This window comes from Panthera leo, chromosome B3 (genome assembly GCF_018350215.1).
Source record: "Panthera leo isolate Ple1 chromosome B3, P.leo_Ple1_pat1.1, whole genome shotgun sequence".
Classification (NCBI taxonomy): Eukaryota; Metazoa; Chordata; class Mammalia; order Carnivora; family Felidae; genus Panthera; species Panthera leo.
This window is the reverse complement of record NC_056684.1, coordinates 97669539-97690252: the sequence shown is the minus strand read 5'-3', so window position 1 is coordinate 97690252 and position 20714 is coordinate 97669539. Positions and strand designations below refer to the sequence as shown.

Below are 20714 nucleotides of genomic sequence, written 5' to 3'. Positions count from 1 at the left end.
CAGAGAAAGGTGTAGGTTATAAAGAACAAAGGAATGTAGGGTCATGAGAAATGAATGCAAATCCTGGGAAGCAATATGGATGCCTCAACAACCAATGACTGCCTTTCATAATTCATCAGTGAATCTGAAACTTAGCTTTCAGTTTTTCATAACTATACATTTATAGTAACATGCTTCAATAGCTTTAAAGTAAAATGTAACATTAACATAAATTACTGATAAAATACAATAAATGTGTTGCACATTTAAATAAATGTGTTGCACATTTAAATCACTTTAAAGAACTCTGTCAGTATCTACATACTGTACAGATTTCTATATAAAATGAGGAACATATGAGAATTAAACTGCTACCTTGTTTCCATTTTTCCTAAAAGGATTTAATGTACATATATTTTTACTTCCAACTTAGTAACTTCAGTGAGTCATGTCTGAATATTTTCTACATGATGGACTCTGCTTCTGAAATGTCATGATTGGATATCCTTAGGGTCTGTTGATGATTATATAATATTTATGATGTTTAGGATCAACAATTTCAAATGATACTTTATATTGAAATACGATACTTCTTGAATATGATTATTTTACTTCAAGTCTAATTTTAGTTCCAGAGAAGGCAGTGCTGTCTTAAAGGCTCGGATAAGGTTTTCTTTTTCTCTTACTCCAGGAAGATCACTTAACAATAAATATTTCAGGTTTCTGCAAAAAGAGAAGGAAAAAAAAGCTACTTTGGTTTTGCCTTTACTCTTATAGCATGAACAATAAACTGTATTCACTGGCCTAAAAAATATTGCACATAGAATGTGTTTATATTACACTATACTTTCAAAATGACTTTTAGAACGGTAGTGTTAAGAGTGCTACTTTAAATGAAATTCATTCTAGGAGCTAAGCCAGACTTTGGAAAGTTGAGTTGTTCTGAATTATATCAGTAATTCTAACTGAATCTTTCCAAATACAGTATATGTATTATGCCATAGAAGTCCTTTGCATGTGAAACACTAAATATGAATCTTAATCCAGAAAAGAAAAAAAATGGGAAAGTTCTTAAAAGAACTTCATTAAAAGATGAAGCTTCAAACCTTCAACTAATATAAGAGACAGTCTACTATTTTTGGTTCTGATGTTTAAAATTTCTCTACTAAAAAAAAAAAATAAAAGTGGGGGTGGGGGAACCTGGCTGACTCAGTCAGTAGAGCGTTGACACTCTTGATCTTGGGGTCGTGGGTTTGAGGCTCACGGTGGGTACAGAGATTACTAAAAAAAATTAACTTAAAATTTCTCAAACTTTCTGTGATACTGAGGTTATTGTCAGAACATCAGGAAAAATTCTTCAAAAGATGGAGAGGAAGGATAATGGCAAATGCCCATTGATGGCCTATTGTAGCAGTCACCATGCTAGATGCTTGATGTACATTTACTTTTTAAAGAAGATGCCCCCTTAAAAACGCAATAAAACAATGTATTAAGGTTGATAATTTTAACTGTTTTAAAGTATTTTGGATGAAAGTTAAGTCATTTTCTTATATTTTTCTGAATTAAAAAAAAAAGGCTCTACCTCTTAATTGTTTTAAATTCTAATTATTCAGGGCACCTGTCTGGCTCAGTTGGTAGAGCATGCAACTCTTGACCTTGGGGTTGTGAGTTGGAGCCCCATGTTGTGGGTAGAGTTTACTTAAAGTTTTTTAAAATTTAAATTCTAATTATTCACTTTTAACATTATGAAGTTTCCATTTTGGCACTGACCACCTACCTTAAGTGATATAAAGCAATGATGCCTTTGTCTGTGACATTCCCACATGAAATTATTTCCATTTCCAATACGCTCTTTTGTAAATTTTCAAGTTTACCAAGTTTCTCCAAACAGTCATCCTCGATATAATGACACTTGCATAGCCTTATTTTTTCAACATGCTGTAGGCCCTCTAGGAGATAAAAGATACATTTTAAGAATCTGCTTTACCATTAAGATAACCAACTATCCTAGTTTGCCTAGGACTATTCTGGTTTTAGGATTGGAAATCCTATGTCCTCAGAAACCTCTCAGTCCCCAGGAAAACTTGGATGACTAGTCACCCTATTAACCATACAAACTATTCACTATATAATATAGGGCCATTCTGTAATCAGATGCCCATGTACTGGAGGAAAGAAGGGCCCACACCAGCAAAAGCTGTATGTGTACAATTATTCTCACATTATTGAGGGTTTCTCAAATGACAGAAATTTGACAGTTTGATAAACCAGGCCTTGAATTTTAAACCAATGAGCACAAAATAAAGGCATGTAGAGATAAGCTTAGTGGAAGGAGAAAGGAGAGGAAGGTGTTTGTAATATCTATTAAAAAAACCATACACAGGAAAAAACAAGCTGGATTGTACTGACAAGGGCAAAAAAGGACACACCTCTGACTGTAACAGTGAATCAACTGCAACAAAATGTCACTGCAAAGCACCTCCGTTTCCCATAAGCAAATGACAGGGTAGTTACCCATGTAATCAAATCCAATGCTCATGATACAAGAGTCGGTGGCATCAATTGCCTGAATCTTGTACTTGTCCAGAGGTCCCGTGGGGAGGTGGTTGTAGTCCTTCTGCCACCTCTCCTGGCCGTGGTAGCGCACCATGGCCCCACAGCGCAGCAGCCACTCCGATGCTGCCCTATTGGGTCCCACATCCCTGATGCGTTCATAATCCACTCTGTCGGCAAAGAACAAAAGTAGTTCGTTTTTAGTATAATCGCTAGCTGCTTAATGGCAGTCCGTCAACATAAATACAGTACAGCAACAACTTTTCCTTTCAAATGACTGAGAGGGAGGGAAGTATACTCGTGAGAGTCATGTAAAAAAACATGAGGGCTCTTCCGGCTCCCTTTTTTGTTTTTCTTTTGTTCCCAAGTGAACTCTGTCTAGGCCTATTGTTTGTGTATGAGTTTATCAGGCAGACATGTACCTTCATTGATTCACATGTAGCACAGTGCTTGACACCAGGAGGTACTCGGTAACTACGTGTTGAATGAACGACTATACTGGGTTATTGGTTTTTTTTTTTAATGATAAAAGATAAAATGGAATAATTTCAAATCTGTTCAAATTAATGCCATTAATTTTTAATTATTTAATTTTTACATTTGCCTTTCTCGCTAGTTGGTGGTATTAAAGCTATATTAAGCAACAAGCAGATGAGTTTCATTAGTTTCAAAATGATATTTCTTTTTTTTAAATCTTTAAATGTTTATTTTAATACAGGGAGAGAGAGAGAAAGAGAGAGCAAGTGGGGTAGGGACAGAGAGCAAGGGAGAGACAGAATCCCAAGCAGGCTCCACACTGACAGTGGAGCCCAACACAGGCTTGAACTCACAAACAATGAGATCATGACCTGAGCTGATATCAAGAGTCAGACGCTTAGCTGACTGAGCCACTCAGGCACCCCTCAAAATGATACTTCAAAGCATGCCACCCACTTTTTAAAAAACTTGAGTCCCCATAGTAGTATTTAAAAGGCTAACTATATCCCTTAAGATCCCTTTCATTTTAGAAAACTTGAATGGTACTGAAAGGACAAATAACAAAAATCACTGAAATCTTGACTGGAACCCAATTAGTTAATATTTTATATTAGTAATGTTAATATTTTCTGGTTTTTATTCAATGTTTGTATGTATGTTTTGTTATTAAACAAAATTAGGATCATATTGCACAAACTGTACAAAAAAAAAAGATATTTGAAATACAAGAAATAACCAAATTAGCTACTGGAAACTCATCAGCTATAATAATTACCATGTTTCTTCACCTTAGAGCAACTTACTTATTAAACACTGCATTCAACCAGCCCCAGAAGTATCTGCAGTCACATGACCATGGGAGTTTCTTTAAGCCACACAACTGCTGGGAAATTTTTCCAAACAGCATCATTTGATCTAGACACACAAAACAGTATTCGTATTAGGTTATCAGCTGGCAATCAGGGTCCCAAACACACAGTAACTTGCTTTACAACTTCAAAGTCAATGCTCTTGTGCCAATGAAGTTGATGAGTCATTTGCCACTCAAAGTTATTGAACAAGTCACTTCTGTCTCTGTTTCTTGGTTTCTTTGCTGCAAAAAAAAAAAAAAAAAAAAAAAAAAGAGAGAGGCTGGATTGGATGGTCTGGAAGGTTCCTTCCAGCCTTGATATTAAGTTTCATTCTTCAACTTTGGGTTGGAGTCTGCCTTCAGTGTCGCCACCTGATGACCATACAGGCGGTCCACCTACACATTTGCTGAAACCAGCTACTCCCAATCTACATTTCCAGTATCAAAATGACAAACTAAAATCACCTGGGGAGCAATGTGTCGAGGTTAAGACGCTTATATTCAGGAAGGGACAGGCGACATGAAAACAGACCTTTCTAAGACAAGGTTGCAAGTAGCATCACCAGAATAGTACAAACAAAGGCAAGGGCAGCTAGGACAGACTGGGCAAGTAACTTCACCTCTGTGACCCTTGTTTTTCTCACTTGCAAAATCAGATGATTTGCTCAGGTGATTTCCACCTGTAAAAATCTATGAGCATGAGTTGAGAAAGTGATTTCTGTACTGAGTCTCAATCTGATTTAATTCAGTTCAAGTTTCTCTAGGAGTGTGCTAAGTCAGAGGAAAACCAAGATAAATGAAGTGTGGTTTCTGCCTTTGGATTGCTGAAAACTTACTGTGGGGTGAAGTGAGCTAAAACAAGTTATCAAGTCGTTAAAATAAATGATAGAACCTGAAAAGTTCCTTAAAGAGGTAAAATAAGGATAGACCAGGATTTCAACAGGCAAAATGCCAGGAGAAGGTATGTCAGGTGATTAGCTGAGGCAGAAATATTTAAGGCATGTTGTAGCTCAGTTTGGTTAGCACATGGGGATCATGAGAAGAGGAGGCAGACAGTTTACACAGTCACATCAGGAAGGGTCTCGCCTGATCAGCCAGGGAATTTGGATTATCTTCCACAGGCAGTTGGGAGTCACTGAGGTTTTAGCAAAGAGCACTGGCATGTTAGAGCTATGCTTCAGAATGTTATTTGGACAACAGCATCAAGACTGAGGGTCAATAGAAAAAAACAAAGAAACAGCTAACAAGGGCTTCAACTATGCATAGCCGTGGGAAAGGACCAAATGGGGAAAGAATGGGAACATTACAGAGTGGATTCCACATCTCAGTGAGATGTTCTGGCAAGGGCCAGAATAGTTGAAGATGACATTAAGTTTTGGTCTTGGGTCACTGGTTGGATGGTGATGCCATGAATAGAAATCAGTGTCAGGAGAACCAGCTGTAGGTTTCTCCCACCCCCATCCCCAGTTTTTCATATCCTAATTATGAAGTGTTAGCAGAACTTCTAAGTGGAGATAACCAACAAATTATTAGAGTGATTCACAAAATGGGAGAACTGGAATGAACTTAGACCACCTAGACCATTTAGAGATGAGGAAACAGGCCCTCATATTAAGTAACTTGCTGACACCCTAAATCCCTTCTGGAACAAGGTGGAGATTTAATAACTGCATATGTTTAAAAGAACTTGCTCAATGTTTCATGGCTAATTGGTGGTAGCACTGAGACCTGAACCTAGTGCTCTCTCCTACCAGTCTAGGGCTTTTTCCTCAGTCAATGGATGGTACTAGAACTTGGGAATAAGAAGACTAGAAAGAGGCCTGGGTGGGAACCACCCTAGAGCTGAGAAGTGACTGCAGATGTTGAGGCTATAGAACAGTGAGGGATGAGGTCTGAGGACAGAATCCGGGATCACCTCCATTCTTCATTTCCTTTCTACCATCATCTGCCTTCATCACTGCAAACCTTCCACCTGCTATCACTATCTCATTCTCAGCCCTTTCCAACTTTTTGTTAAAGCTCTCTCCACCTGTGCCCACCTCTGATAACTCAACTGGCTGCCAATCTCATTTATCTGGGCTTTCCAGCTTCAACTTAGGCTGTCCTATTTCCTGTCCCTCCCCGCTCTACATCCCCATCCTGTCTGTGGAAGTCTTACCCAGCCTCAAGACCTGATTCAAATGCCATCTCTACCCATGCATTCATTCATTCACTCAGTAAGTATTTATTGAGTATCTGCTATACTTAGTGCCAGAGATACAATGGTAAGATTAAAAAACAACAAAGGAGAGGGGCGCCTGGGTGGCTCAGTCGGTTAAGCATCCGACTTCGGCTCAGGTCACGATCTCGCGGTCCGTGAGTTCGAGCCCCGCGTCGGGCTCTGTGCTGACCACTCAGAGCCTGGAGCCTGTTTCAGATTCTGTGTCTCCCTCTCTCTCGACCCTCCCCCGTTCATGCTCTGTCTCTCTGTCTCAAAAATAAATAAACGTTAAAAAAAAAATTATAAAAAAAAACAACAAAGGAGAGACAGAGAAAGACAAGGTTCTTTGTCCTCATAGAATATATACTCTAATGAAGACAGACAACATAAAAACAAATAAATAACATGCAATATGTCTAAACAGAGGTATTAACAAGTTCTGTGAAACACAAGAGGAGGGAGGGAAGGGAAGGCTTCACACTAGAGTTGTCTTTTGAGAGGGTCTTAAAGGATAATTAAGAGTTTCTAGTTAGGCAGACAAAAAGAAAAGTGTGCAGAGGAAAAAGGAGAGCAATGATTACATCTTATTAATTTCCATTTTTCTTAGCACCTAGCACATTCCCGTCCACCAAATGCAAGAGTTTAATAGATATTTACTAATTAGTGGTCTTCAATGGTTGATATATTTCCATAGAGAAAGGCAAACCAGAGAGACTGTTATTAAGTAAATTAGAGTAGTCTGTGAAAATTGAGTACCTTCACTTGATTCATTTTGGTTCACCTTATAATTCAGCTTAAAGGAAAGGCTAAATTTACTCCAGCTAGGATCTCTAAAAATACTAGATTATTATATTTAAAATACTTTAAACATGAATATAAAAATTTTACTTGGCAATAAAGGTAAAAAAAAATAATAAATTGGTGGGGTTTTACATTCTCAACTGCACCCCTGCTGATTTTAGAATTCTAGCAGTTACTTCCGGAAATGTTTTCTATAAGGAAAGAGGAGACCTCTAGTGGTGAGTTGGTGAATTTAGCTCTAATGATTGGGGGAAAAAAACAAACCAGTTAACAGCAAGCTGAAAAAAAAAATAGCTACTACTAAATTATTGCTTCAATAAATAATTCAGAAATTAAAAAATCATTTAAAAAATCTCCTTCTTACTCTCATAACCTGGCTTAAAGCACATGTTTCTAAAAATTGCAATTATGCTTGTTACTTACAGAAGGCTAGATCTCTAATGTTTGATTCAAAATAGGATGCACACAAAATGTTTCTGAGTAGGTTTGGTTGAGAGTTCCCCTGTTTGCATAAAAAAAGTAAGTTTTTTTAAAGTGGAAGTTCTGGGGTGCTTGGCTGGTTCAGTTTGTAGAACATGCAACTCTCGATCTCAGGGTTGTGAGTTCAATCAAGTCCCACATTGGGCATGGAGCCTACCTAAAATTAAAAAAAATTTTTAAATAAAAATAACAGTGGAAGTTTTGTTTTTACTTAGCTGGGCTATCCAAAGCGATGGCTAACTAAGTGGCCCAAAGGACTGAACTAAAGAACTATTTCTTGAGGGTGATAAAAACGTGAAGGGGCAGATTTGGGGAGATTTTGCCCCAAATTACAACCCCACCTCACTGCAAATCACCCAATATTGATGACAACTCTTATTCCTGAGGTGTATAGAGTCTAGTGAAAAGGAAGAGAAAAATCCATTAGGAATTGGAAGCAAAGTTCCCCAAAGCCATTCCTCGGCCAACGTCACATGGGACCCAGTGACATAGATGGAAGATGAACTTGAACTCTCAGCTGAGGGTGGTGTCATGAATACAAAATGTCATACCCAAGACATTACAGGGTGTATGAATGGAAGGTAAGCTCTTGATTTGAAATTACTTAACTGAAACAAATTAAGGTACAGTCAAACCTAGGGGAAGGTAAGCAGAAAAAAAAGTTATACAAAGAGCAGATGTGAGTTCTTTCATCTTGCTAAACAAAGAAGCATGTACTCAAAATTACATGGTAAACAAGTCACTACTTTGGGCTCAAGTGTCCCATGAAAGTTGATCATAAACATGTGTAATTCTGTATTCAACCTAGTAATAAAAATCCACTACCTCCAGTGCAAACTAAAAAATAACCATCTCCACTAAACACCAATCAGAATGGCAAAAATTAAAAACAGTGACAACACCAATTGCTGGTGATAAGAACCAGATCACTCAAAACACTGCTGGTGGGAATGTATAAAGGAACAGCCACTTTGTTTTTTGTTTTTTATTTTAGAGAGAGACTGAGGGACTGGGGGAGAGGGGCAGAGGGAAGAGAAAGAGAATCTTAAGCAGGCTCCATGCTCAGCGTGGTGGCTGATGCAGGGCTCTATCCCACAAACCTGGGATCATGACTTGAGCCGAAACCAAGAGCCGGACGATCAACTGACTGAGCCACACAGGTGCCCTGGTACAGCCATTTTGGAAAGTTTGCCTGTTTTTTACAACACTAAACATTGGTTTATTTGACCCAGCAATTGGACTCTTAGGCATTTATCCCAGAGAAACAAAAAGGTTCACACAAAAAGCAGCACATTAATGTTCATAGCAGCTTTATTCCAAATAGCTAATTAGAACTCAGATGTGTTTCAATGGGTGAATGGTTAAACCTATTGTGGTATACCCGTATCATGAAATACTACTCCCCAATAAGAAGGAATGAACCTTTCATACATACAACGATCCCAAGGGATTACACTAAGTAAAAAATAGCTAATTCCAAAAAATTACAGATTGGGGAAGGGGTGCTCCGAAGGAGTGAAGTTATAAAAGGGTACCCGTAGATCCCTTGTGGTGACTGAACTGTGTTGTAGCTGGACTGTGGTGGTGACACAACAATCTACACATGTGATAAAAACTAAACAGAACTAAATAGACACACAAATGTAAAGCTAAGGAAATGGGAGTAAGATCAACGGATTATGTCAATGTCAATTTCCTGGTTATGATACTGTCCTACAGATTTGCAAGATGTTTTCATGGGGGGAGAAGGGGTAAAAGGTACACAGGATCTCTATTGTTCCTTACAACTGTATGGGACTCTACAATTATCTCAAAACAAAAAATTGAATTTAAGGAATAACCATCTCATTATTACTATTTTTTCATTTGTGATGGAAAAAGCAGGTAACATTCTATGTTGTTTTCACAAACAAAGGAATTCAACTGTCCAGGAGGTAAAACCATTTGAACATAATAAAAAGTCATTTATCCAGTGCACTTGACCCTTCAACAACGTAAGGGTTAAGGGCAGTTGAAAGTCTGCATAGGATTTTTGACTCCCCTCAAATTTAACTGCTAACAGCCTACTGTTTGATTAGAAGCCTTACCAATAACATAGGTGATTAACACATATTTTGCATGTTACATGTAGTATACATTATGTTCTTATAATAAACTAGAGAAAAGAAAATCATAAGGAAAATACACTTAGAGTACTGTATTGGATTTATTGAAAAACATCTGCCTCCAAGTGGACAGGAGTTGTTCAAACCTGTGCTCTTCAAGGGTCAACTGTATTTCACTCCGCTAAACACCCTTGGGCTTTATTTCATGTAATCCACACAACAGCCCTGTGTGACAGACACAGCTATTCCTCCTAGTTCACAGAAAAGATCTGAGGCAGAGACGAAGTGACTTCCCCAAGCCACCAGACTAAACAGTTGGAACCAAATCAAAGTCCTTCCAGCAATAAAGTTTTTACCATTCTAATTTTGTTCTGTTCAGCTGTTCTGACCCTAAAAATGAAAAACTGCCGATAAGCACTGAGCACAGGCGTTAAACGGCCACGGTGAGGGCGAATCACCAAACTTCAGTCGGAAGGTCGCTTAGGGATTCCATAGCCCACCTCCTTCACTTTACAGATAAGGAAACGGGGTGAAGAGACCGGTACGGAAGAGCCCCGTATTCCCAGGTCCGCACAGTGGGTTTAAATCTGTATCTCCACCCAGGATTTAAGATAAGGAAACAGACTGCCTAATGATGGCAGAGACAGAGCCATCTGGTTCTTCTAGGCGCTCGATATTTACAACACCAAGAAATGACACCGTCAGGAGCCCTACAAAAACAAGTCCAGAAGACCGCAGACTACCAGGCGTTGCCGCGACAAGGCCTCCGTCCGGAGCGAGAGCTAGGGCCGGACGGGCAGCGCCCCTCAGTGGGCAATTCGCCTGCGGGTGGCCAGCAATGGGCCTCCCGCAGACAAGGGCCGAGCCGGAGGCAGGGAGGCCGCTGGGCCCGCCCAAATGAGAGCTTTCACCCCAGTCACGCCCGCACTCTCTCCCAAGGCCCCGAGGACGCAGGGCCTGAGATGACAGGACGCGCGGCTCGGCGGGCCACCTTTTCAGTGAGCCCCGCACTGGGAGAAGGAAAAGGGCAGAGCGTAACCACCACCCTACTCCCGCCTCGCGCGGGGCCTAGCTCCTCTACTCACGGCATTGGAGGAAGGGAGGGAGCGAGCGAGCGTGCCCCGCGTCTACGGCGCCGCCGGCCTGCCCTTCGCCCTCCGCCGTGCGCGTCCATTGGCTACTGGCGTCGCTCCCACGTGGGGCGAAGACACGTGCTCCATTGGCCCCTGAGTGGGAGGCGGGATTAGACAGCGCCGAGAGCCCCGCAGCGTCCGGCTCGAGGGACCACCTCTGGGGGCTGAGGGAGGACGGGGGAGGGGCGCAGGCGATGGTCCCCGCACTGCGCTATATCCGCGGTGCCTGCGGCCCGGCCCTCGGAGGTTTCCCCGGGGGGTTCTCCTCCGCAGGCCGGCCGGCGCCGGGGAGGTCCTGGCCGCTGTGCCAGGGTGGCCGTCCAGCTAGCACCCGGTGAGTAGCCGCTGGCCTGCCCTCGCCGCCTGTGAGACCGCTTCTCTCGGAGGTGCCTCTCGCTGGACCTCTGCCCCTACTCTACTTCCCTGCCCCGGGCGTGAGTGAAGGTGGGGTCCCTGTGGAGCCCTGGCTGCAACCTCGGATCCCAGGAGTTACCTGTAGGATTCACTGGTTGTGTTTGTGTGACGGATGAAAAGAATAAGGCGGTGTTGAGTGGAGCTCTAGAACAGTTCTGGTTTTCAGTACTACCCTCCACTTCCCTTTCAATTCTTGGGTGGGTTACTTAAGCTTCTTAAAGGCTCAGTTGTGAGTAGGAGCCTAGTCTCTCCCGTAGGTGGTCGTTTTAAGGGTTAAAGGACCTATCACACTAAGCAATCAAAGAAACGGTTTATTAGCTGGCATCCCTGATGTTGCTTGGATGATTTGAAACCATTCTTAAATCAGTCAGTTCCTGGCAAACACTGCATTGAGTTGCCTTGTGAGAAGCAGTTCAGTTACTAGTCAAAACCTGCACAAGTAAGTGTCCTGTGATTTGAAGTTTGGAGGTCACATTAGAAACCACGGTCTTTCTCTGCTCTCTGTGAAGGAAATGGGTTATGCTAAGGCATTAAAGCTGGAAAGCTCTTGGATATTTTGGGAAGTAGAAGGTGGGCAAATTGAATGTGGCTGGAGCTTAGTGGGATAGAGATGGTGTGGAATGATACTGGAGACAGGCTACATCACAGCAGAGCTTTGATTTGATTTTAACTACACATTGAACTTTATTCTAAAGGAATTGGGAGACTTAGAGGGTTTTTAAGAAGACGGAGTGCTTAAATGTTGAGGTTTCAAAAGTTGACTGGCTGCTGTGTGTTAATTTGGAGGATTAGAGTGGTATAGGATTTGTGATTCATAGTGGGGGTATGTAGACAGTTATTTTGGGAATGCTTTTCTTAAGGAAACAAGGTAGAGTTAGTGAGGGTTTTGTGTATACTTTTTATTTTGAAATAATTCTAGACCCACAGGAAATTGCAAAAATACAGATTTTAGGTAACCTTCAGCCAGTTTACCCCAATGATAGCGTCTTCCCTAACTATAGTACAATATCAAAACTAGGAAATTGACATTGGTATGACACAGACCGTGTTCAGATTTCATCAGTTTTTAGATGCACTCATTTGTGTGTGTGTTTCTATGCAATTTAATCATGCTGCCTTGTGTAACTGTCATCACAAAATACACCACAAAGATATCTCTTATGTTACCAATCCCTTTATACCATCTCTTCACCCTTCCTAACCCTTGGCAATCACTAATCTAGTCTCTAGCTGTAAAATTTTGTCATTTTGAGAATGTTTTATAAGTAGAAATTACACAGTATATAACCTTTTGAGATTGGCTTTTTTCACACAGCATAACGTCTTGGAGACTCATCCACGATGTTGCCTATATTGACAGCAGTTTCCTTTTAGTTGTTGAGTAATATTTCATCATATGGTTGTATTACAGTTTGTTTAACCATTCACCAGTTGAAGGACATCTGAGCTGTTTGTAATTTGGGGCTCTTATGAATACAGCTGCTGTGACGTTTATATACAGGTTTTTGTATGAACATCCGTTTTTATTTTTCTGAGATAAATGCCCAAGGGTGTAGTTGCTAAGACATATTTAGTTAGCACATGCTTAGTTTTTTATTTTCATTGTAGGCATGGCTTTTAATATAGGGCCATAAAAGGAATATCCATTGAGAAATACTGAGTATTGCTTTATAAAAGAAGAGTACACCAGAGGTTCCCAAGGAAGTATAAAACATGAAGTCATGCACCTGGGATCCAGGTTCTGAATATTAGAATTTCCCTTACAGAAAGACTTGAGTGGAGTCCATGTTTGGGACTCAAAAAGAGACCATTATATCCTTTAAGTGGGAGATCTTCAACAATCCAAAGAATGACCTGAGGAAGAGTGGGAGATCAATGATGTGGCCCAAATTGGGTAAGATATAAGCCCAAAGATCTGTTTTTCCTATGTACGAGTGAGAACAGAACAAAGGAGGTTGTGCCAACGTCAAGGCCTAAACCAATTATCTGACTTGAGTGGAGTGTGTTATACAACGGCAAAGATAAATGTTTAGTTTTTTAAGAAACTGCTATACTCTTTTTCCAGGGTGGCTGTACTATTTCACATTCCTACCAGCAGTGTGTGAGTGATCCAGTTCCTCCTCATTCTCACCAGCATTTGGTGTTCCCACTTTTTAAATTTTAGCTATTCTAAGAGGAGTGTAGTGACATCTTATTGTAGTTTTGATTTGCATTTCCCTAGTCATTAATGGTAGTGAACATCTTTTCATGTGCTTATTTTCCATCTGTAGATCTATCCTCTTTGATGAAATTTGTTCTTATCTTTTGCGCATTTTCAAAATGGCTTATGTGGGAGTTCTTTATATATTCTAGATATGAGTCTTTTGTCAGATATGTGGCTTGCAACCAACTCGTTGGTTGTCTTCTTACCCCCTTAACAAAATGTTTTGCAGAACAAAATTTTTAATTTTGATGAAGTCCAGTTTATCAGTTTTCCTTATATGGATCATGCTTTTGGTGTCTTCTCTTCACTTAGCCCTAGATCCCAAAGGTTTTTTCCTTTGTTTTCTTCTAAAAGTTTTGGGGCGCCTGGGTGGCTCAGTCGGTTAAGCGCCTGACTTCAGCTCAGGTAACGATCTCGCGGTCCGTGAGTTCGAGCCCCGCGTCAGGCTCTGGGCTGATGGCCCAGAGCCTGGAGCCTGCTTCCAGTTCTGTGTCTCCCTCTCTCTCTGCCCCTCCCCCGTTCATGCTCTGTCTCTCTCTGTCTCAAAAATAAATAAACGTTAAAAAAAAAAAATTTAAAGTTTTATGGTGAATATTTGATGATATAATACATTTATTGTAAATTTTTAAAAATTAGAATATTGGTATTGTGTGCATGTTTTAAAGAAGCCTTTTAGAAATAACATATTGAAATATTTACAGATGCTGTTTAGGATTTGCATCAAAATTTAATGCAGGAGGAGGTGAAATAGATGGGATATAGAAAAAGCAAGATTAGCCATATGCTTACCAAAGTAGATATGTTGGGCATGAGGTAGGTGCTAAAGGTAATCTTTTTCTGCTTCTCATTACTGAACTAGATAGACTATACATGCCCTTCCTAATCTTTGAAATGGTTGTATAATCCGGATTTATTATGGCTAAAATTGTGGCTGTAAGCCTATTTCTGGATCAGTTATTTCCCTAAGGTTTGAAATTCTCACTGACTGTTTCCTTCTCAGTAGAAAAAAGTTCTTGCACACTGAAGACTTGAGTGTCTTGAAGGACCTAAGTCTTAAAGACCTAATGTGTTGGTTTATCCTCAAGAATACTGCACTTGAGTTTTAAATGAATAGTTGGTAGAGAAGAGTGTGATGCTTAACACAGAGTAAACACTCTGCCCAGGCAGAGTGCTGTGGAGAGTGAGATTGAGAGAGGCTTGGGAACTAGTTATCCTGCCTGCTGGGTGTGGCAGCTTATATTACTGACCCAGCAATGCATGTAATTCTTAAAGGCTTTTTCCTTTAAGAAGACAATATCATAAAGCCCAATAAATATTTGATTGTAATGATTACAAATTAATAGTTTGATGAAAATTATGCACACGAAATTTGATGAGATCTACTGTAAACATGTAAAGTAAAATACTTTAAAGGTGACTTTCTCTTAAAGCTCATTTGATGTAGTCGTTATTGGTGGCGGAATTGTGGGCCTTGCCTCTGCCAGAGCACTCATCCTGCGACATCCAGCACTTTCCATTGGTGTTCTGGAAAAGGAGAAAGATTTGGGTATGTATATTACCAGTGTTGCTCTTTGGGCTTAACCTGAATACCTGCTCATTATTTCAGTTCTGCATCTTTCATGTTGAATGTCATTATTAGTACCTTAGTTTGGGTTCTTCATAAAGCAGAGCCTGGGACCAGAACTTGAGTAGAGGTGATTTATTTGAGATGTTGTTTAGGAGGCAGAAGTGAGGAGTGTGGAGAGTAAGCCTGAAAGGAAGAAAAGCCACAGGAGGGTACATAATCAAGGTTGCAATTGTGAGCTTGATTCCTCTGGGACCTCTGAGGAGCAACATAAACATTTCCAAGGATTGTGCTCATTTTTCCATTAGCTAGTGTTTCTACTGGCTGAGGATTGCCCCTGGGGACATTGAGTTGTAATCTTCTCCCTCTCCCCTCCTGTCACATTAGAAAAGGCCCTGGGGCGGAATACCCAGAGCTATAGTGGGTTTGCCAGCAGGGAGAGTTGGGTTTGTGCACCAAAGTTTGCTAGTAGTGAGGAGTGGGTTTGTGCATCAAAGTTGTAACTGAAGTGAAAGATGGCCTGAGGGGATGTGGCATGGACACCAGGGATGGCTACTAGAAGAAGTTACCAGTGTCCTGCCTATAAGAACAAACTCAGGCAGAATTTTCAATAATGTGGTCTCTACTAACTGCAACTTTGTTTGTTCCTCCACTTTGTAGCTTTTGAATACTTTGTATAGTTTCTCTTATCCTGTTTCTCTCGTCCGGTAGCTATTCACCAGACTGGACATAACAGTGGTGTCATACATAGTGGAATTTATTATAAACCTGAATCTCTAAAAGCTAAATTATGTGTACAAGGTGCAGCCCTCATCTATGAGTATTGTAAGCAAAAAGGAATTTCCTACAAGCAATGTGGTAAGGTAAGGCATTTTACTACAGCCTTGACTTACTTATAACTAGCATTTTCTTAGCAATGTTTAATGTTGAATTTAAAAAAATGGCTTTTCTCTCTTTATGTAATTTTCAAAGTCTAATGTTAGAAAATAACTTTAGAAAAAGTGGTATGACTAACTCCACGTAATTTAAAAAATAAGTTTTATTGACATATAATTTATATACACTATGCCATACAATTCACCCTTTTATTGAAGTGTTCAATTTGGTTTTTAGTATATTCATAAAATCATGCAGCTGTCACCACTGTCTGATTTTAGAACATGTACATTACCTCAAAAAGAAACCTTTATGCATTAACAGTCATTGCCTATACCTCTCACTTCCTATTCCTACCTTTCCCCGGCTCCTGGCAACCACTAATATACTTTCTGTCTCTGTGGATTTGCCTATTCTGGAAGTTTCCTATAAATAGAATCCTACAATATGTTGTCTTTTGTGACTGGCTTCTTTTACTTAGCATAACGTTCTCAAGCTTCATTTATCTTATGGCGTGAATCAGTACTTTATTCCTTTTTATAATCCATTGCGCAGCTGTATCACATTTTATTTACCTATTTATCAGTTGACGGACATTTAGGTTGTTCCCATATTTGACTATTATGAACACTGCTATTAAACTATTATGTATAATGCTGCTATGGACATTTATGTACACTTTTTTTGTATGGACCTGTATTTTTTTAATATATAATTTATTGTCAAATTGGTTTCCGTACAACACCCAGTGCTCATCTCAACAGGTGCACTCCTGAATGCCCATCACCCACTTTCCCCTCTCCCCCAACCCCCCATCAACCCTCAGTTTGTTCTCAGTATTTAAGAGACTCTTATGGTTTGCCTCCTTCCCTCTCTGTAACTTTTTTTTTGTCCCCCTTCACCTCCCCCCTGGTCTTCTGTGAAGTTTCTCAGGATCCACCTATGAGTGAAAACATATGGTATCTGTCTTTTCTCTGCCTGACTTATTTCACTTAGCATAACACTCTCCAGTTCCATCCACGTTGCTTCAAAAGGGCAGATTTCATTCTTTCTCAGTGCCAAGTAGTATTCCAGTGTATATATAAACCACAACTTCTTAATCCGTTCATCAGTTGATGGACACTTAGGCTCTTTCCATAATTTGGCTATTGTTGAAATTGCTGCTATAAACATTGGGGTACAAGTGTCCCTATGCATCAGCACTCTTGTATCCTTTGGGTAAATTTCTAGCAGTGCTATTGCTGGGTCATAGGGTAGGTCTATTTTTAATTTTTTGAGGAACCTCCACACTGTCTTCCAGAGCAGCTGTACCAGTTTGCATTCCCACTAACAGTGCAAGAGGGTTCCCGTTTCTCCACATCCTCTCTAGCATCTATAGTCTCCTGGTTTGTTCATTTTAGCCACTCTGACCAGCATGAGGTGGTATTTCAGTGTGGTTTTGATTTGTATTTCCCTGATGAGGAGTGACGTTGAGCATCTTTTCATGTGCCTGTTGGCTGTACGGACCTGTATTTTCATTTCTCTCAGATACATACCTAGGAGTGAAATTCTCAGGTCATATGGTAACTCCAAGTTTAACATGTCGAGGAACTGCCAAACTTTTTTTTAAAGTTCCACACTATTTTATTTTATTTTTAAACATTTTTTAAAATGATTTTTATTTATTTTTGAGAGACAGAGAGTATAAGTCGGGGAGAGACAGAGTACGAGCTGGGGAGAGGCAGAGAGAGAAGGAGACACAGAATCTGAGGCAGACTCCAGGTGCTGAGCTGTCAGCACAGAGCCTGATGTGGGGCTCAAACTTGTGAACCACAAGATCATGACCAGAGCTGAAGTCAGACACTTAACCGATTGAGCCACTCACATGCCCCAAAGTTCCACACTATTTTAAATTGCCATCAGTAATGAGGATTTCCGTATCTCCACATCCTTGCCAACACCTGTTATTGTGTCTTTTAGCCATCCTAGTAGGTGTGAAGTGGTATGTCAATATGGTTTTGATTTGCATTTCCCTAGTAATTAATGGTGTTGAACATCTTTTCAACATGCTTATTGGCCATGCAGTTATCTTCTTTGGAGAAATGTCTATTCAGATCTTTTGCCCATTTAAAAATTGAGGTATTTGTCTTTATTCTTGAGCTATATGTGTTCTTTATATATTCTTGATACAGTCCCTTATCAGCTATATGATATTTACTAAAATACTACTAAAATACTGAAATATTTTTATGTATAAAATAAAATAGTAATAATAGTAATGGTAATAATAATAGTAATGGTAATACTTTAACTGTTACTAAATATTTTTTCCTATTCTGTAGTTTGTTTTTTTTTTTACTTTCTTGATGATATACTTTGAAGCACAGAAGCTTTTAATTTTGATGAAGTCCAGTTACCTTTTTTCTTTTGTTGCTTATGCTTTTTGTGTCATATCTAAGAAATCATTGCCTACCCTTAGATCATGAAAAATTATTCCTACGTTTCTAAGAGTTTTATTATATCCTTAGTTTTGACATTTAGATCTATGATCACTTTTTTCCCCCCAATTGAGTTGATTTAACTCCAGGTGGGACAGAATTTGAGGTAGATCAAAGATTGAAGAACAGACTTTGGCAAGATCCTGGGCTGGATTTACTCTGACTTCAGAGCTAAGGTAGGAATGGCTGAGTGAGAAGAACTAAAGAGAAGATGAGCCACTGTAAGATTTTTTATTTTTTATTTTTTTTTAAATATTTTTTTAATGTTTTATTCATTTTTGAGACAGAGGAGATAGAGTGTTAGCAGGGGAGGGACAGAGAGAGAGAGCCAGACACAGAATCCGAAGCAGGCTCCAGGCTCTGAGCTGTCATCACAGAGCCCGACGCAGAGCTCGAACTCACAAACCACGAGATCATGACCTGAGCCGAAATCGGCCGCTTAACCGACTTGAGACACCCAGGCGCCCCAGGATTTTTTATTTTTACAAAAATGTATTCTTAAATATACAGCAGGGTCCAAGATGACACTTTATTCTAGCTGTAGGTGGCAACAGATACTATGGCAGGTAATCCAAATGTTTAAACAAGAATGGAATTAAAGATCACCACTGCCTCAGGCACAAGGAACAACTTTTTTTTTTTTTTTTTGCCAGATTTCTTAATTCCAACTGTGGCCAGAAGATTGTTTCCCACAGCCTTCACTTTTAGCCCCCTGAGTTTCTTCTCTTTTTGTTTCTGCTTGAATGCCTTATCTTCCTAGTTCATTTCCTTGGCCTGCTTCTTTGGCTATTTCAGGGGCTTACCACCTTCACAGCTGGCCTCCTGCTCCTTCCCCAGACTCTGCCACCAGAAGCAGAGCCCCTTACCCCAGCCCTGTACCTATACTTACAGTATATGATCACTTTAAATTGATTTTGGCACATAGTGTGAGGAAGGGGCTCAAATTCATTCTTTTGCATGTAGCTACGCAGTTGTCTCAGTACCATTTATTGAAAAGACCGTTCTTTCTGTTGATTCTAACAATCAAAAGATTGTTTTGACACCTTTATCAAAAGTTAGTTAAGCATAAATGTAGGATGGTATATTTAAGATTCTCAATTCTATTTCATTGATGTACATCGATCTTTATGCCAATACCGTAGTATCTTGATTATTGTGGCTCTTGATTATATTTTGAAATCAGAAAGTGTGAGTCCTCTAACTTTGTCCTTTTTTCAAGATTATTTTGACTCTTCTGGGTCCTTTGCATTTCCATATGAGTTTTAGGGTTAGTCAGTTTCTCCAAAAAAGCAGCTAGAATTTTGATAGAGATTGTGTTGAATCTATAGATCAATTTGGGGAGTATTGCCATATTAACAGTATTAAATCTTGCAAACCATGAGCATGGGAATGCTTTCCCATTTTTTTTTTTTTTAGATCTTCTTTAATTTCTTTCAACAATGTTTTGTATTCTTCAGTGTACAGGTCTTGCATTTTTTTTTGCAAAATTTATTCCTTAGTATTTTATTCTTTTTGATGCTTTTGTGAGGAGAAATGTTTTCTTAATTTCATTTTGAATTATTCATTGCTAATGTATAGAATATGATTTTTTATATATTGTTCTTTTTTCTTGCAGCCTTGCTAAACTCATTATAGTTTCTTTGTGTGTGGATTCCTTAGGATTTTCTATATGCAGGATCATGCCATCTGCAAATAAGATAATTTTACTTCTTTTTCAGTTTGGATACCTTATATATATATATATATATTTTTTTTTTTTTTTTTTTTTTCTTGCCTAATTTCCCCAGGTAGGATCACAAATACAGTGTTGAATAGAAGTAGTGAAAATGGACATCCTTGTATTGTTGCTGATTAGAGAGAAAGCTTTCAATCTTTCACTATTAAGTATGATGCTAGCTGTAGGTTTTCTGCAAATGCCCCTTATAAGATTGAGGGAGTTCTTTTTTATTGATAGTTTTGTTTTGTTTTGTTGTTTAAGATTTTTATTAAAAAAAATTTTTTTTAATGTTTATTTATTTTTGAGACAGAGCATGAACAGGGGAGGGTCAGAGAGAGGGAGACACAGAATCTGAAACAGGCTTCAGGCTCTGAGCTGTCAGCACAGAGCCCGATGCGGGGCTTGAACTCACTGACCGCGAGATCATGACCTGAGCCGAAGTCGGCCGCTTAACCGACTGAGCCACCCAGGCGCCCCTAAGATTTTTATTTTTAAGTAGTCTCTACACCCAACATGGAGCTCAAACCCACAACCCTGGGAACAAGAGTCGCATGCTCTACCAACTGAGCCAGCCAGGTGCCCCAAGTTTGTTAAGTGTTGTTTTATTTTTTTTATCATGGAATGGTGTTGGATTTTCTGTCTCATCTTTTCCACTTTTGTTGAGGCAATCATGTTGTTTTTATATTCTATTAATATGGTATATTACATTAATTGACTTTTGGATGTTAAATTGATCTTACCTCCTGTAATAAATCCCACTTGGTCACAGTGTATAGTTTTTTTATGTTACTTCACTCAGTTTACTATTGTTGTGTTCAGGATTTTTACATCAATATTTGTATGGGTCACTGGTCTGCAGTTTTATTTTCTTATGATATCTGTGTT

General features: G+C 39.4%; 2 protein-coding genes across 6 annotated transcripts in view; one reads left to right on the top strand and one right to left on the bottom strand.

The window, feature by feature from the left end:
• Positions 1-569: 569 nt before the first annotated feature.
• DMAC2L (distal membrane arm assembly component 2 like) lies at positions 570-10616 on the bottom strand. Of its 3 annotated transcripts, none has more exons than XM_042943160.1 (5): positions 10531-10616; positions 3813-3924; positions 2494-2702; positions 1757-1928; positions 570-702 (listed from the first exon to the last, which is right to left on the bottom strand). In XM_042943160.1, the coding sequence occupies exons 2-5, from the start codon at positions 3917-3919 to the stop codon at positions 588-590; spliced, it is 603 nt and encodes a 200-aa protein (XP_042799094.1). In that variant the 5' UTR covers positions 3920-3924; positions 10531-10616; the 3' UTR covers positions 570-587. The 3 variants fall into 3 exon arrangements, with proteins under 3 accessions (XP_042799094.1, XP_042799093.1, XP_042799092.1); XM_042943159.1 differs by lacking the exon at positions 10531-10616 and adding an exon at positions 9802-10498; XM_042943158.1 differs by lacking the exon at positions 10531-10616 and adding an exon at positions 7284-7398.
• A 77-nt stretch (positions 10617-10693) lies between these two features.
• L2HGDH (L-2-hydroxyglutarate dehydrogenase) overlaps positions 10694-20714 on the top strand; it is a 42826-nt gene continuing 32805 nt past the window's right edge. Inside the window, exons 1-5 of one of the 3 annotated variants that reach the window (XM_042943143.1) lie at positions 10827-10912; positions 12759-12886; positions 13897-14008; positions 14626-14741; positions 15471-15622. In XM_042943143.1, the coding sequence (XP_042799077.1) occupies positions 13947-14008; positions 14626-14741; positions 15471-15622 (330 nt within the window). In that variant the 5' untranslated portion in view covers positions 10827-10912; positions 12759-12886; positions 13897-13946. Of the gene's footprint in view, positions 10913-12758; positions 12887-13896; positions 14009-14625; positions 14742-15470; positions 15623-20714 lie in introns of all 3 variants that reach the window. The other 2 variants (XM_042943145.1, XM_042943142.1) reach the window with 2 other exon arrangements.

What these genes read in the sequence shown, in the direction of transcription:
- DMAC2L (XM_042943160.1), bottom strand. Translation starts at nt 3,919, where the DNA reads ATGATGCTGTTTGGAAAAATTTCCCAGCAGTTGTGTGGCTTAAAGAAA. An exon ending in TTGAATGCAGTGTTTAATAA is followed by an intron (nt 2,703 to 3,812) that starts GTAAGTTGCTCT and finishes CTTTGCCGACAG; the next exon opens with AGTGGATTATGAACGCATCA. An exon ending in ATTGCTTTATATCACTTAAG is followed by an intron (nt 703 to 1,756) that starts GTAGGTGGTCAG and finishes CTCTTTTTGCAG; the next exon opens with AAACCTGAAATATTTATTGT.